The sequence below is a fragment of the Pseudochaenichthys georgianus genome, chromosome 13 (assembly GCF_902827115.2).
Source record: "Pseudochaenichthys georgianus chromosome 13, fPseGeo1.2, whole genome shotgun sequence".
Classification (NCBI taxonomy): Eukaryota; Metazoa; Chordata; class Actinopteri; order Perciformes; family Channichthyidae; genus Pseudochaenichthys; species Pseudochaenichthys georgianus.
This window is the reverse complement of record NC_047515.1, coordinates 24,508,015-24,524,771: the sequence shown is the minus strand read 5'-3', so window position 1 is coordinate 24,524,771 and position 16,757 is coordinate 24,508,015. Positions and strand designations below refer to the sequence as shown.

The window sequence follows — 16,757 nt, the reverse complement described above, 5'->3', positions numbered from 1 at the left end:
TTTTTATTAATAAACTTGATCTTTATATTGAAGTTGTTTGACATTCATATACCTAAATAATAATACGCTTTATTTGTATAGCACCTTTCCTACGATAATATCAGTAGAAAATGCTTCATAGCAGTTAATATATGCGCACAGAAAAAAACTGATGTCAAATAGAATACAGATACCAGTAAAATACATAAAAACAAACATAAAATAGCAAAGAATACACATAAAAAATAGGTACGGTTAAACGGAGGATAGTGCAAATACAAAACAAAATCAGGAGTTAGCTTCCTAAAAGGCTAAGTTGTACAAATATGTTTTTAGCTTTTGTTTATTTAAAGACTTACACCTAGCAGGCTCCCCTGATATCTACAGGTATTTTGTTCCAAAGCTTTGGGGCATAACGACGGCTGCATCACCAATCTTCTTGGGATTAAGGGAGTTAACAATGAAGCGAAGAGTTAGTAACTTATAGGAATGTCAAAACACTTAATTAGGATGGTGTACATGCAGGAACGGTAGAAATGTTCTGCCCTTGATGTAATACATTTACGTTAATAATTGAATAAAGTAAACACCCTTTGCATTCTGGACCGGCAACATTTTGCATTTGCCCTGTACAATTTGCGCTGTAAGTGATGAAGTGGGGGATGTTGACTTAGCAGGAGCCCGCAGCTCACAGCCAAAGTGCGAGCGAGAGAGAGAGCGAGAGAGAGAGAGAGAGAGCGAGAGAGAGCGAGAGAGAGAGAGAGCGAGAGAGAGCGAGAGAGAGCGAGAGAGAGAGAGAGCGAGAGAGAGCGAGAGAGAGAGCGAGAGAGAGAGCGAGCGAGAGAGAGAGCGAGCGAGAGAGAGCGAGAGAGAGCGAGCGAGAGAGAGAGAGCGAGCGAGAGAGAGCGAGAGAGAGAGCGAGCGAGAGAGAGCGAGAGAGAGAGCCTAGGGCACCAAAATGTCTAGGGCCGGCCCTGTGTACATGCACATGTATGCACAAACAGATTTTGGACCTCATGTTTTATCGTGCTGTTTGTTTTTCACAGCCTCACAGAGCTGCTAGCGCGGCTGCAGACTGGTGTTAAAGTCATCAGCCATGGCACATTTATTCAGCACCTCTCTGTAGGTTACAAATATCTATGCACGGTAATGTCACCATGTTATCGATATCAGCAGATAAAGGCTTTTATACAGAAAAATAACATTTTCTCTGATTAGACAGGCCGATATGTTACATACAAATACATGTTTTTATGTAACCTAAGTTGAGGAGTTTCCTTTTTTGCAGAGTGACATTTAAGATAATGTTATTTATGTCTACTATATCTACCAGTAGGTAGATAAGAGTCGGCATATTTATGTAGTGCAGGATGGACAGAAAAGATACAGAGGATGTTCTCTTCGATTAGGTGGAAAACATGTCTTTATATCAGCAATCTGTCAAAATTATTTGGAATATATCAGAAAAAAACAATATAGTGCACACCTAGTTTCAAACACAGGTTATTGATATCAACGCTGCATGTAAAAATAAATGGGTCATCTTCTTTGTGCTGTACTGAAACAGTGAATGTGCATCATTTGATCATGACATTAAAGAGCAGCAGCAGTTTTTCTAGTTGAGAAATAGTCAACTGATTGTGTGATGATGCCTGTGATCGTTCTCGTAATGCTTGTTGCTATGGAGGACTTTGTAGTAACCAGGGAGCTTGTCAGCTGTATTTATTCTCATCCGTAACAAACTACTTTATTTTAAAATAACATTTCCAGCAGCATTGTATTGTGTAAAAGCCACTCTCACCTTGAGGACTTTGTTTCCCTTCACTGTTATGAAATGTGCTGTCTGCGTTTCGCTGCACTTCCTGCGCTGCCAGCTGGCACGCACACTGTGATCTTTAGTGTTTGACATGACAGGAGCAGGGAAAAGCTGTGGCACGAAGAATGAATGAATGGTGTGAAGAAGCTGCACCAAGATGAACCACGAGGTGTGAGAGTAACGCAATGATGTTATAATTAAATCAGAAAGAGAGTGGGAGCAGGTGGAAGTGCTGCTTCGCTCTCAGTTTCTGTAAACAGGCCTCTGTTCAGTTTCTATATTCCCTCGTCTGTCTTCTCTCCTCCCCACCCCGCCCTCAATCCACATGCCATGATGTCCTTTTCCCTTTATGGATGTGCTCCATGTTCACACACAAAGCAAACTAGTAAAGGTTGACACACCCATCTAAGCATGCAAACAGATCCTGTCCTCTAGCTCTTTCTGCGTCTGTCTCCACTCCATCTTCTGTTTTTAGAGACACAGAGAGAGAGTTAGCCCCGAGGAGACAGCTGTCCCTCAGAGACGTCGGCATCAGAATAGAAAAGATGGCTGGAGACTATTTCACAGTGGTGGAGGAAGTACTAGATCTTTTACTCAAGTAAAAGGAGAAATACTTAATTGTAAAAATACTCTGTTACAAGTAAAAGTCAAAAATATTGGCAACAAAATATACTTAAATTACCAAAGTACTTTATTTAAGAAGCATATATTTAATGACTAGGTTATGATTATCTATGCATTCGTGTCTAGCTGGTTAAGGTGGAGCTTATTTTTTGAACAATTATTTTACAAACTGCTACTGGATGTCTTTACCTATACTTATATGTCAAAGTTTGTTTTCAAGTTGTTTTTTATTTTATCACCTTATAATCTGAATCTATAAATCAACTAGTAACTGACACTTTCAGATAAATGCACAATGTCGGCTTCCAAAAGGTAATAAAGTATAAAGTAGGTTACATTTGAAATACTGAGGAAAAGTACCTCGACATTGTACTTAAGTGCAGTACTTGAGCAAATGTACTTTATTACATTCCACCACTGCTATTAGAGAAATACTTCTCCTCATTTATTGCTACTTTATACTTTTAGTTTTAGTTTAGCTGGAAAGGTGACGATGAAAAAATGTAACATGCACAAAATGTGAGGATTTTATACAAATATTAAGCTTGAGGTGTTATTTACCTAACCAATAAAGAATAAGTTAATAGAACAATAAAAAAGCAGGAAATATTCACAATTTCAACTGAAATGATTGCGGATCAGTGCTCTGTTGCTTTACCAACTATTTTCGATATCAATTGATCTGGATAGTACTTTTCCTGGAGTATCTTACAGCGTGATACAGTCTGTGAATACTTCTCTCTGCCTATGGAAATACGTACTACAGACTGCTCTGAGATCAGTTCATTATCACTGAAACTCGTCTCCCAGGGAGCTTGTGGACAGAGCAGAGGCACACCTTTATCACGTGAAACTGTGTGTGTGTGTGTGTGTGTGTGTGTGTGTGTGTGTGTGTGTGTGTGTGTGTGTGTGTGTGTGTGTGTGTGTGTGTGTGTGTGTGTGTGTGTGTGTGTGTGTGTGTGTGTGTGTGTGTGTGTGTGTGTGTGTGTGTGTGTGTGTGTGTGTGTGTGTGTGTGTGTGTGTGTGTGTGTGTGTGTGTGTGTGTGTGTGTGTGTGTGTGTGTGTGTGTGTGTGTGTGTGTGTGTGTGTGTGTGTGTGTGTGTGTGTGTGTGTGGTCTCTCTCCACCACCCTTTGCATAGGCCTGTAGATAAGAGAGAGAGAGAAACTCGGACCTGACTCAGAGTCTGTGAACTGTGTACACTCCAAATATTTCCATAGCCAGCTCTCATGTGGAAATAAAGGAGGAAGTTGTACATGGAAGAAAGAGAAAAGGGACAGGGAGATTAGTTTAATGCTAATATTAATAAGGATACATCAAAATGACTGATCACTGTACGGAAAATAGACACTAACGTATCGGTACAGTACTGGACCCTAAGGGAAAGTAGTGCCCTCTATAGTAACCTGACACCACACACCTGCACTGTAAACATGACTGTGTTATTTAACAAACACACCATTGACATTGAGTTTTTAATGTTGCAAAGTTTTGGATATTTGGAGTATTAAAGTTATTTCCATGATTGTTTTTTTTCAGGGTTTTTCGCTCTCAGAACTTGCCAGTCTGAACAACTTAAATGTAATTTAAAACAGTAAGACTTTGTGGTTAAAAGTTAGTATTCCTTATACAGGTTTTGTTTAACAATCTTACCCTCGGATTACATTTCCTATAAAATCGATGATTGGTTCATACATTTCCAAAATTATGGGAAAAATACGGAAAATCACTATTTTCTCAAATAGCAAGCCTAGATCTTCAAACTGCAAGTTTTGTTTGACTAACAGTCCAACACCCAATACAGTATATTACAGTTACTATAATCAAAGTAGTCAGAAAACTATTGATTATTGAGATCAAAGGACTTCTAACATTACATTTGACTTAAGTATTCAGCTGAAAATGTCTGCCTCTTTGATCTTTTCTCAGAGAGCTTTTACTTGATCGTCTCAGAAAGCGTTTTTATTTGTCTGTTGTTGTATGATACTACTCTGTGTTTAGAGTAATGCCAGCTTTGAACTAACATCTTTGTCTGCTCCTCCTCCTCAGTCCTCATCCAGGAGCCTGCGGAGCGAGAAGACTTGGGGGGGAGGACCCTGAAGATCACGGACTTCGGGCTGGCCAGAGAGTGGCACCAGACCACCAAGATGAGCGCGGCGGGGACGTACGCCTGGATGGCCCCCGAGGTCATCAAACTCTCGCTCTTCTCCAAGAGCAGCGACGTGTGGAGGTACTGCCGTCACTCTTCTGTGATTCATCTTTTCATTTAAACAGTGACAAATGTCCTCACACGGGCTGTCGAGATGAATGTGTCACAATGTGAACGCCAGATGTTTTACTTATGCATAAAGAAATCTGGGTTCAATTAAGAATATTATTACATTTTGTTAAGTTGGATTGTGATCATTTTTTTTCCATGTTGAGAAGTTTGAGAAGGTTGAGAAGTATTGAGATACTTAACTTGGGTCAAAGAAAACAAAAACTTCAATTTAAAATGACCCCTTTGCAGTTAAACATACATTTCACTGAAGTAAAACAATTAAATACAAATAAAAAATACATCTATAAAATATCACTTATGCATAGTTTTTATAGGGCAGGTTTTAAGTCAGTTAATTTATAATAGCTGTAAAGTAATTAGTATCTACTGCTGTGAGATAAATGGAATATAAAAGAATATGTAAGAGTAGAATATGAAACACTCAAGTTCACTTTAAGTACCACATAAGTACAATACGTGAATACATGCAGATTGTTGTTAATGTTTTTCATGTAAATATACCTTTACAAAAAAGTGAGTGTCAGAATGTTGTTTGGTAATGGAATGTATGTCAATTAGTTTGAAGTTTGACAGTTATTTTCAGGATCCTTCAGTTGTTATTCAGTGAGCTCCGGTCACAGATAAGAGCTGGTCACTATCGTTGTGTTGAAGGATAGTTTTTGGCATCAGATGTTACATTAAAACAGAAATTAATAAAAAAATGTTCCTTGTTTGCCTCTCTTCTCAGTTTCGGGGTGTTACTGTGGGAGCTGCTGACCGGCGAGGTTCCCTACAGAGAGATAGACGCGCTGGCGGTCGCTTACGGTGTCGCCATGAACAAACTAACACTTCCTGTCCCGTCAACGTGCCCTGAACCTTTCGCTCAGCTGCTGGCAGGTAAGCAGCCCGACCACCAGGACCCTTTGAGTGATTATTAAATCCAAGAAAACAGAGATAAAACTGCTGTGCTGGGTTGCAAAGGGATTTTCAAGAAGCCCGGAGTTGACACGAACTGCTCAAAAGTCGTTGTCTTTTTTGATTTCTATGACTTCTTCATGCATGTCTCACTTGTCCCATTCATTCATGGTTGACAAGTCTACTTTCACTTTATGTGCCCTTGAGATTCCTTTCTTTTCCTGTACACCAGTCACTGGTGACACAGAAACTCACTTTGAAAAAAAGCCCTTTGGAGGTTCCCATCCACTTTAAAGTGTTGTAACGTTACACACATATTTGCGTTACAGTTGTTTTTGATCTTCATCTAGGAGCAGAGATGAACACTAAGAGTTAAACATAGATGAAGACGGTTTCATTAGGTTGCATTATATACATCCCAGAGCTGCCCTCTTCCCCTCACAAATAATCCAGGCAGCAGCTCTGTTAACAGCAGCGGAGTATTAACAGCTCTGGTTTCACCGTGCAGGTCATCTCTGTTTAAACACACACCTGCTTTTTATCCAGGCTGCCTTAATATGCTCAACACTGAAGCTACCTTTTAATGCAGATGAATAAGCAGCAGGCTCAGGTTCAAAAAGAGCTTTCTTAAACTGTCAGCCAACTTCATCCACCTCCCTCCCGCTCTGCTCCCAAAGCTCTTTTCCTCCTCACTTCCCCTCTCACTCCTCCTCTTCTTATCCGTGTTCATCCGTTAATCTCTCCTTTGTCATCCCTCGCTGCTCCCTGTTTACTCCGTCCTGTCATCATCTCACTTTCATCTCCTCTCTACAGCTTTTACCAACATACTATTTATGCTCATGTATTTTTAGTAAAATAACCTGCTATAACATATATTTTCAGCCTGTGAAACAGCCCTTTAATGACATTTTACTTTGCGTTTAAGTAGACGATTATGGTCTGGTGTTGTCGAGCTCTGCTCTCTGTAGGTGTGCACTGTGTGTCTGCAGCTCTGTCACTCAGGGTTTGGCTCAACATGCCCGCCATATGCTGTCCCATCCTGCTCCCTTACACTTTGGTTGGTGCCAGAAAGGGAATTATATATCCAGACCAAAAATGCATGGTTTATCAAAAATAAACAAGTGCCGATAGCCGATAGATTATGTTTTTCTGAATTGTTTTCCAACACTGAATTGAACCTACTAACAAGTATTGTTGGTGAAGCCACAACCAGTTGTATTTCCATATGAAGGGGCAACAAATGCTTCTCCAATAGTACCTAGTAAATGTACACATTTTTTTACTGTTTGAGTAACATTTGACAAAGACTATTGTAACCAGCTGTTAGTAAATGCCTACGTTATTTTTATTAAACTGCATGGTAAGGACTTAATGTACAGGTATGTTTTAAGGTAGCAATAAATAAGCCTGAGTGGTAAAAACTGGGTGGAAAATTTGAAAGACAGATAAAAGTAAAAGTAAGAAAACGTGTCAAGTTTTTTAAATAACAGGAAATGCATCAATGATATGTACTGACGCAAAATAAAGCGGGTTGTTTAAAACATGGAAAGGGGCATGTATGATTTCTCTGGATAGTATGACAGCAGGAGTCGAAACAAAACATTTACAGCTAAGTCAGTTTTAGCAAAAAAACAAAAGACTTTGACAACACCAAGCTGCTGTTTGTTCGGAGATGAAATGCACTTATTGTAAACCACTTGGATTAACAGCATGTGCTCAAATTAATACAATAAACCTCATATAACCATCTGTTAGAGCTATGTAACACATGAAACATGTCGCTAACCTGGATGGTACCTCTCCCCTCTTTACCCCCTCAGAGTGCTGGAGCCCGAACCCCCGCAGCCGGCCCTCCTTCAGCAGCATCCTGCAGCGCCTGCTGGCCATCGAGCAGTCGGCCATGTTTCAGATGCCTCTGGAGTCCTTCCACTCCTTACAGGAGGACTGGAGGCTGGAGATCCAGCAGATGTTTGACGAGCTGAGGGCCAAAGAGAAGGTGAGGGCCCTGAAACAGATCCGGTCTTATCAGAGGGGACATCATCACTAAAGATGGTTTAAAAGACATTAAAGTATTTGAAGAAACTAAAACACACACATTTTTCGGAGGACTTCCAAAATAGAATTAGATTTCAGCAGAAGTCATCAATTTCCATATTGAGAGTGGGAGGATTATCACCACATCCCAATCTGAGTTGTTTCTGCAAATCACAATTACCTTGGCAACAAGCGTTTTGCCAAACAAAGTGTCAGAGGACGTGTTGCTGTGCTAATGACCTTTCCCTCTCACCCTCTCTCCTTCCTCTCCCCCTATTCTCCTTACCTCCTTCCTCACTGGCTTACCCTCTCATCTCCTATTTCCCTCCTCTTCCTCTTTTCATCCCTTTCATTATTTCCCCTCTATCTCTCCTTCCTCCTCTCTCCTGCCTCTTCCTATTCCTCTGCTTTTCTCCTCTTCCGCTCTCCTTTTCTCCTCTCCTCCTCTGTCACTCTCATCCTCTATCCTTTCTCTCCCTCTCTCTCCTCATACCCCTCTCCTCATCCTCTTACCTATCTTCTCTTCTCCTGCACTTACCCTATCCTCTTCCTCTTAACTCTTTTCCTTTGTGTCCCATGTCCTTTCGTCATCCTCACCCATCTTCGTCTCCTCTTTTTGGTTTTCTCTCTCCTCTCTCTCCTCGGCCTCTCTCCAGGAGCTGAGGTCGTGGGAGGAGTCGTTGGCTCGTGCAGCCGAGGAGCAGAAGGAGCAGGAGGAGCAGCTGAAGAGGAGAGAGCAGGAGCTGGCGGAGAGAGAGATCGACATCGTGGAGCGAGAGCTGAACATCATCATCCACCAGATGTACCAGGAGAAACCCAGCGTGAAGAAAAGGAAAGGGAACTTCAAGAAGAGCCGACTGAAGCTGGGCCGCGACAGCAACAGCATCAGCCTGCCCTCTGGTGGGTGGACAGGGGACTGCAGGCTCATTGTTCACTACGTTTTAAGTGTGCAAATGTAGGACATTGTATTGTTGACAACATTAATACACGTAATCAACACTGATATACTGCTAATTCAATATCACTTAAGTGTCCTTTAATATGAAGAGAAGAAAAACCACACACTATGATCCAATGACTTCAATGTATCATCAACATTTCACAAGTTTTTTTAGGCAATTGTGGTTGAAATGTTGATATGACAATATAATTATCGTTCATTATTATTCATGTCAAATTATTAATATTTAGTGACCAAACTGACAACAATATGTGGCATTAAGCCATCAGCTTTTTTATATATACTATTTGTTTTAGCAGTTTGTTTTCAAAATATTTGCATTGTAGGGAATTCACAGTTTATGTTGTTCAATTAAAGATTTATTGACAACGATTTATACGCTTACATGCAGCCAGCTCTAGATCCAGGGTGTGATTATATAAAAGCAACATGGACAATCTGGTAGGGAATAAAGGGGAAAGCCCTCTCAGTATAACAACTGGCTGATGAGGTCAAATGGGGACAGGTGATCAGCTGGAAGAGAGAGGCAGATGAGAGGCTGAGGTGTATGGAGGGACAACGGCGAAGCAGAGAAGCTGCTAATGAGATAGGGCTTTAAACACAAATTATTTTTATAATCAATTGATTTGCAGGTTATTTTCCAGATTAATTAATTGATTGATTATATTTTTAGAAATGTCAGAAAATAGTTAAACATTTCTTGTTTTGTTAGTCAAAAGCCAATCGCTTATCGCTAATAGTTGTAGATGATTTTTCTGTCAATCAACAGACATAAGTACAGTATTTTTGTTGTATGGAAATGCTTCTCATGTATATAATGCCTGGTAGTTATTTTATATCAAAGAAGAGCTGCATGACAATATATTGTATTATTGTTTAAATTGTGTGTTTTTGAAGTTCATAATAAACAGTACCTTGCTGCGTGTGTTCCCATATTTAGAAACAGTTGAAATGTCCTATTAATGAAACGGATGAATGTAAACATATTTTCTCTTCTCGCTCACCTGTAGGCTTTGAGCATAAGATCACAGTTCAGGCGTCCCCCTGTGTGGACAAGAGGAAGACTCAGAGGAGCGAGAGCACCACCCCCCCCCGCCAGCCCGGGGGTCATTCCCCGACTGAGAGCCATAAGACGTGAGTGGGAACACCCAAAGCCAGAAAGCATCCCGTGTGAGAGACAGTGTGTGTACGGTGTGACAGTAATGTTATCCGACTGTTCCTCAGTGACACCGAGCGACGGCAGTAAGACGTGGGGCCGCAGCGCAGTGTGTAAGAAGGAGGATCTGTCCACCAGCAAGAAGAAAGGACGCACCTGGGGGCCGAGCTCCACCCTCCAGAAAGAGAGGGTGGGCGGGGAGGAGAAGTATGTGAAATATGAGTTTACGTATCTGAGATTCATGTCAAATCTGTTTTACCTGATAAAGTCATTCATAGTTTATGCGGTGCTATATTCTTTACCCAAACCCAACTCAAAGATTCGGGTTTGGGGGAATGAGTTTTGGATTTGTTATTCTCTTTTCAATTTATTAAGTCAGGAAGGTCCTATTGGGATACAAAAGCTCATTTTTCCAGAGTCCTGGGAACGTTTTTAAAGCATGATAGAACGTTAATGCAAACATAAAACATAAACGTAAAAAACATTCAAAGTTTTGTTTTAAAAACAGCATGGATCTGTGTATTTCATTTAGTTTCATAGCAAATCTACACAGATATTGACAGATTCATGTAGCAGAAATTCAGAAACTGTTCATACCTCACAATCGCGCAACGTTTTTTTTAAAGGAGGATCAATTCAAAGTATTTGATGAAACTGCAGCGACAAAAAGTGTATCATGAGGATTGTATTGAGTTAAAGTTATCACAGGCGAGAAGTAGATGTCTTTACTCGTGTTTTTCTGGACAGGTTTTTGTTACACAGGGAAGCAGAACCCTCCAGGTCCTTACAGTCTGTGGACATTTTGAGAAAGATATCTATGTTGTGTTTGAGGGCTCCTTGGTTTTATTTCTTGTTATCTTAAAGTTTTCAAAGTTACTTCTGGTTGGTGTTGTGTTGACATCATGGTTTCTGTTTGCAGACTGAAGTCACTCGGAGAGGGAAGCAAAGTTTGGTCGTCCAGTGCACCAAATCTGGGAAAATCCCCCAAACATGCACCGATGAGCGCCGGCTTCTCCAGCCTCAATGAGATGGGTGAGTCTTTACTTTCATCATAAATTAGTGACAACAATCAATCATCGTTACTCTTTGTTCACTAACCTGTTTCTGCTCTCTCTGACAGAGGAGTGCTGTGAGTTGGAGGAGTCCCCGGGGTCCCTGCTGCCCCCAGAGAGCAGCAGTAACGGGGCAGTGGAGGACTCGGGCCCTCTGTGGGGCGGCCTGGGACCCAACACGGGCTCCTGTCAGGGGGGCCTGGGGCCGGGGGTGAGCTACCAGGACTCTCTGCGGCGCTGCAGCCAGAGGAAGAAGAGCGACATGTTCCTGCTGGGCTGTGCCTCTCTGCTCGCGTCTGTCGGACTGGGGCAAGACCTGCTGCAGCACGGGAAACTACAGGTGAGAGAAACACAGGAAGAAAACAGAAAGAAAACTGAAAGAAAACTGAAAGAAAACTGAAAGAAAACTGAAGGAAAACAGAGAAAAACTTAAACTCTATTCTTATAATCTACAAAAGGAATTCCTTTATTTTTCAGCCTCACTTTAGAATGTGTTAATAATTTAAATTATATCATATAAAGATTAATTTCAATTTATGAACGTACCTTAAAACCGCTCCGTACCATGAGAGAACAATTACATTTTAAGATGTACCAATGTGGTGTTTCAAATGAAAACCACAAAGTACAGAAGATGTTTGTTTCATAAGAAGTTTGTTTAAATTGGCTCTTTTTTTAAATATCCCTTTAAGATTGAAATTGTGGTGAAACGCTATACATGAATTCACACATTCATTATTCCTTCAAGAAGGTACCGGCCCTGTTGAAACAGCTTCCTCCTGCAGGCAGAAACACTGTCTTTTTAAACAAAGAAACACATGTAACCGAGCCGACGTCTTATGATCGTACCGCCTCCATATCTCACACTGATTTGTGGGATGAAACAAGCTGCTAAATAATCTGTGCCATGCTGTACAATAAGCACTAAGGATTTCCAGCATCGTGTTAATTATGTGTATTTCTGTCTGTGGTGGAATCAAAAGAGTGTCTAACCAAATATGTAATTTGGTTTAAGCACTGAGATCTTCTTCCATTGATCCCCTCATGCAGTGGGAGGATCAATGACTAATGATTTGGAAGTAATCTGTTGCTGTAGTTGCTATAGTAGGCTGAGGAAGGAATTATTTAAAAAGTAAAGCAGCTTGTTTTTAAAGAGAAGGGAGTTGGTAAATTGTTCAGCTGATTATAAGGTGACTTTATTTGAGTGCTGCTCGGTGGTCTCAGTGTGTTGATGTTTCCAGGTGCTCCAGGACGAGCAGGACCAGCGAGAGGAGCAGCGTAAGAAGAAGGAGGGTCTCTTCCAGCGGACGGGACGTTTCCGCCGCAGCACCTCCCCCCCCAGCAGAAACCTCTCCCTCTCCCTCTCCAGACATCACGACTCTGCTCTCCCCTGCATGGACCCGTCTCCCTCTGTCACTCTCCTCTCGTTGTCCTCTCTCTCTGACTGCAACTCCACCAAGTCCCTCCTCCCCTCCGACCCGGACGAGTACCCCCTCACCCCGATGACGGGGGGCAAAACCCCAGTGGCTCCCCCAGCTCCGGCCCTCAACCCGCTGTTGGATCTGCGGGCGGAGAGCTTCAAGAAGGAGCCCAACCAGTCGCTCACGCCCACCCACGTGTCTGTGGCCTTCAGCAGAGGACACCGACGGACCCCTTCAGACGGGGCGATAAGACCCCGAGCCCAAACTATGGGACACCACAGGACGCCGTCTGATGGGAGCATGCCGATGCCCCCTCCACCGGGGGCGCCACACCGCACTACTTACAAAGGTAAGGGACTAGTGATGTTTTGATGACATTGCAAAGATAAGTAATGTACAATACTTGTCTTGAGTAAATGTACTTAAATGTACTTATACATAAACTACAGTTCTCCTTTTTGTATACGGAGTATTTTGGTGCCAAAGAATTTAGAGACATCCTTGTGTTAGAGATACATCACGGACATATATGCTTGAATAGTTTGTGGGACATGTGACTATAAACATCTTCCTGTCTGAGCTTCCGAGAGGCTGAAAATGAGTCTAAGATGTTGGGGATTCATTATAAAAGCAGTTCCTGCTCCAAACCACATGATCTCAAAATGTTACTGCCTTTGGTCTTTGAAAAATATATCTTTCAGATTTACTACTTAAAAGGACAATGATATATCCTCTAATGTTTTTTTATTCTCGAGGTCTGCAGATTTGATTTCGTCCCCAAAGAAACATGTTCAGGGTTACTTTCACATATCAAGGAAAAGAGACTCCTACTCCATTTTGAGAAGCTAGAATTAGATAATAGTTTTGCTTAAACAACTAAATTGCTACATTTTGTTCATGTTTCTCGCCGTCATGTCTCAGGTACTCTAGAAATCCTCGACATCCCCCGCCTCCCTGAGCCCTCCATCATCTTCCCGGTCCCCCAGCGGCGTAAGGCCCCCGCTCCTCCCATCCCTGACCCGGCTCCCCTCTCCCTCATCAGCCCCCTGAAGAGACCCAAGACGCTGGAGTTCGCCCCCCGTCCGCGGCCCACCCCCACCAGGAGGCCCGACCCCTGGAAGCTGAACTCTCTGTCCCGGACCCTCAGCTCGTCACCCAGCAGCAGCTGCGACAGCCCCCTGGGCTCGGGGGACAGCGGCCCCAGCACAACGCGGCCCACCCTGATGGACCTGGACGCGGAGGGCCAGAGCACAGACCCCACCGTCCCCCTGTGTGGGAAGAGGCAGGCGGCCGCTCTTTGTGGACAGACGTACTTGTTGTGAAGGAAGAAGTCCCCTTTCCTGCATTTGGACCTGATCCGGGACATTACTGAGCAAAGTGCACTCACTGAGGCTTTTGCTAAGAAAAACAACACTCGTCATGTTTTAGGCACTCCGAAGCCACTCCTCTCATGTGTCCTTTGAGTATCCTAATAAGGTGTGAAACCCATATAGCAAGCCTTTTCCCTGATAGAGGTCTCCAACCTGCACGACTATGAGGGTCCTGGAGGCCTTTTAAAAGCCTTGTAGTGTGCTCACCCAACCTTACCCAGCATTTTCTCTCCCCCCCTCTATGAAAGCCATCTCTCCCTGGTTCTTAGTGCGACATGACCAGGACAAACTCACAACCTTCAAAAGCCATTCAAGTTCCTAAAACGTTTTCAGAATTTGCTAACTGTTCATCCCGACTCATCTGCCTGTGCCGTTTCTGTGACGCTGCCCATTTTCTGCTCACATCTGTCACTCCAAAGCGATAAATCTTCTTAAACATTCCCCTAAACATCGTTTCATTGTCAACACTTGGAGTAGGACTGTTAAAAATGTACAATAGAGTGTCTTTGTTCTTATTTTGCACGTTGTTGGTTCTTTTGCTGCACAAACATCCCCCCTGCCTTCCTCTTCACTCCTCATCTCTCTGCATGGGGGTCTTCGTCCTCTCCCCTCCAACACCAGGACAGGAACAAGCCTTTTGTCTCTCAGCACTGATGGACTGGTTTAATCCTCAGCCTTGTACAGTACGAAACAAAGAGTTTATTTTCTCAGTGCTTACACCATCCCATCTGAATCCTGTTAGCAAACATATTTTTTCTATGGGTTTGGCAGACCAGGTGTGTATCTCTGTGTGAATGTGTATATATTACTGTACATGTGTGGAAGAACAAAATGGGTTCATTTTTGTATGTGCTGGTGCTTTTTCAGTGCATGTTGTTTTACGTATGAATGGTTCTCTGTAATGGGGCACTATCTTCGAAATAAGAGCTCATCTGTTTTGTCTTCTACACGTTTTACATTCCTCATTAGCAGTCAGTAGCACTAAGTATGGATTCCGCTCATGCCACTGAAATAGACACGAAAAAAGGAAACTGAGGGGAAATGCTTTTTAAAGTCGACCTCATGATGGACCATTCGAAAGCTTCATGTTCACGTCTGACTTGTTTTCAACATGTGTGGCCCTTTAGGAGCCATGTTGTGCAGCCTCTCGTGGACTCTACTTACGGCTAACAAATCAGCTTTAATCAGCCGAGTTATTTTCGCACAGAGGTCGAAAAGTTTGTCTGGGCTGCAGGTAGTATTTGACTTGGCAGTGCACATTTCTCTAAGTGAGTGTGGGTGTGATTGTGTGTGTGTGTGTGTGTGTGTGTGTGTATGTGTTATTATTTGTACGGGATGATGACAATCCCGTTGGAAGTAGAGTGAGCGCAAACTCATTCTCCTTGTGTGGTTAAGAACACTGAGTATTTATTAAATTTATTGTTATTATTGGACAAATTAATTGTTATGACTATGCTCTTCCTGGGATATCTGTATATATTTGTTAAATATAACAGGAAAAAACCAAGGAAAAAACCTAGGACACTGCTTACTGTTGTGTCCAGTCTCAACCTGTGACTTCTGGGTTCAATGGAGAATAAGTGTGAAACGTGACGAATGAGAGACAAATAAAAATCAAAGAAAGATGCTTTAGTGTCACTGCTAAATCTTGTATCTGTCCATTATATCCATGAGGTATAACAGATTATGTTTGATGCGATTACTGATGGGAGAAGTATTTAGGTCCTTTACTAAAAATATCAAAACAACAATGGTAAAATCCTTCTTTATAGGCAAAAGTTCTGCTTTTAAAGTACAGACTTATCTCCTGAAAAATGTACATAAAAGTACAGGTATTCATTCTGCAGTACAATTCCCCCTTTGACTGATTTACCAATGAATATTACATCATAGATTTATAATTTGGGAGAAGCAATGTTGATAGCAATTTTGTAGCTTCCCGAGTTGGAGTTGCTTTATATGCAGTAAGGTATTTAAAATAGTTTAAAATGTAAGAGTGCGTCAAAGAATCACAATATACATTTGAGAGATAGTGATGTGAGTAAAGGAGAACAACAAAAACTAAACTAAACTTTTTTTATGACTGTTAAAAATAATGTGTGGTGTCAATTATTTATTATTTGTGCCTCGAAATATTTATAGAAATGATTGAGAGGTTAAGGGGGAAGGACTCTCTGACAGCTAAGTTTGAATTTGTATTCATAATTACAAAAATGTAAAAGGAAAATGCACATTAGTTAACATGAGCACTATCGTCTAATGTTGTTGTAAAAATGTGTTCTTCATGAGTTTATTCTGAGAATTCTAATCTGAAAATCGACCAGTAACTAGGTCTATCATACAAATGTATTGGAGTTAAATGCAAACAACATTCCCCTCTGCAATGTAGAGAAGTAGAAGTAGTAATTATCACAAAATAAAGTAACCTGCACTGGTGGTTATCTGAAGACAAAGAAGGCTGCAGTAGCAGACTCAGTCCTGCAGGGGTCCCCACTGAGGCCTATGATGTCATGTCATTTCCCAGTCTGCTGTTTTTCTCCGTGTGATGAATTCCTATAGTGTCTGTCTGACTCTGCAGTTACAATGAACGCGTGATGAAGGAGCAATTATTCTGCCCACGCAGCTAACAACGATTTAAAAACACATTTGGAGCTGTAAGAGTGGAACTACATCTTCTAAATACCAAGAAAACAAACTGTGAAATGTCAAACTGATAACCTTAGTCGAAGTACATGCAGTGTATACAGATGATGCAAACTCACACTGTCTGTCAGCGTGACCGCCAATCACACGCGCTTCCAGACGCCAGCCAGTTACCTAGCAACCCCTCTTCACTTCCATGGTGATGCTATTAAAAGTAACAACAAAGAAAAAGGCAGAGAAAGGGGAAGCTGGGACTAAAAATGAAGTGGGGAGATGTTATAGAGAGAGCAAAAATAAAGATTAAGCAGGCCAGTTCACAGCTGACACACACACACATCTCTATCTGCCTTGACAGCAGACTGACATGTTAATCATCTTTACTCAACCGTTTTTCACCATGTGGCCAGCTTTCTTTCTCTTTGTTCCTGGGAGCATCACGTCATACTCTTTCTGAATACGAAAGGATTTAACAACTAAAAGACACTAAACAGACTGCCTGCCAAATGGTCCTCAGATCTGCAGGACTC

At 41.9% G+C, this 16,757-nt stretch overlaps 1 protein-coding gene across 1 annotated transcript in view; it reads left to right on the top strand.

The window, feature by feature from the left end:
* The window catches only part of map3k10 (mitogen-activated protein kinase kinase kinase 10), a 30,722-nt gene extending 15,508 nt beyond the window's left edge, over window positions 1–15,214 (top strand). The window contains 11 exon segments of the mRNA XM_034097688.1: window positions 4,468–4,648; window positions 5,427–5,575; window positions 7,414–7,589; window positions 8,284–8,527; window positions 9,599–9,657; window positions 9,659–9,722; window positions 9,813–9,951; window positions 10,664–10,776; window positions 10,865–11,136; window positions 12,038–12,566; window positions 13,139–15,214. Of these exon segments, the coding sequence (XP_033953579.1) occupies window positions 4,468–4,648; window positions 5,427–5,575; window positions 7,414–7,589; window positions 8,284–8,527; window positions 9,599–9,657; window positions 9,659–9,722; window positions 9,813–9,951; window positions 10,664–10,776; window positions 10,865–11,136; window positions 12,038–12,566; window positions 13,139–13,539 (2,327 nt within the window). The 3' untranslated portion in view covers window positions 13,540–15,214.
* Window positions 15,215–16,757: the final 1,543 nt, after the last annotated feature.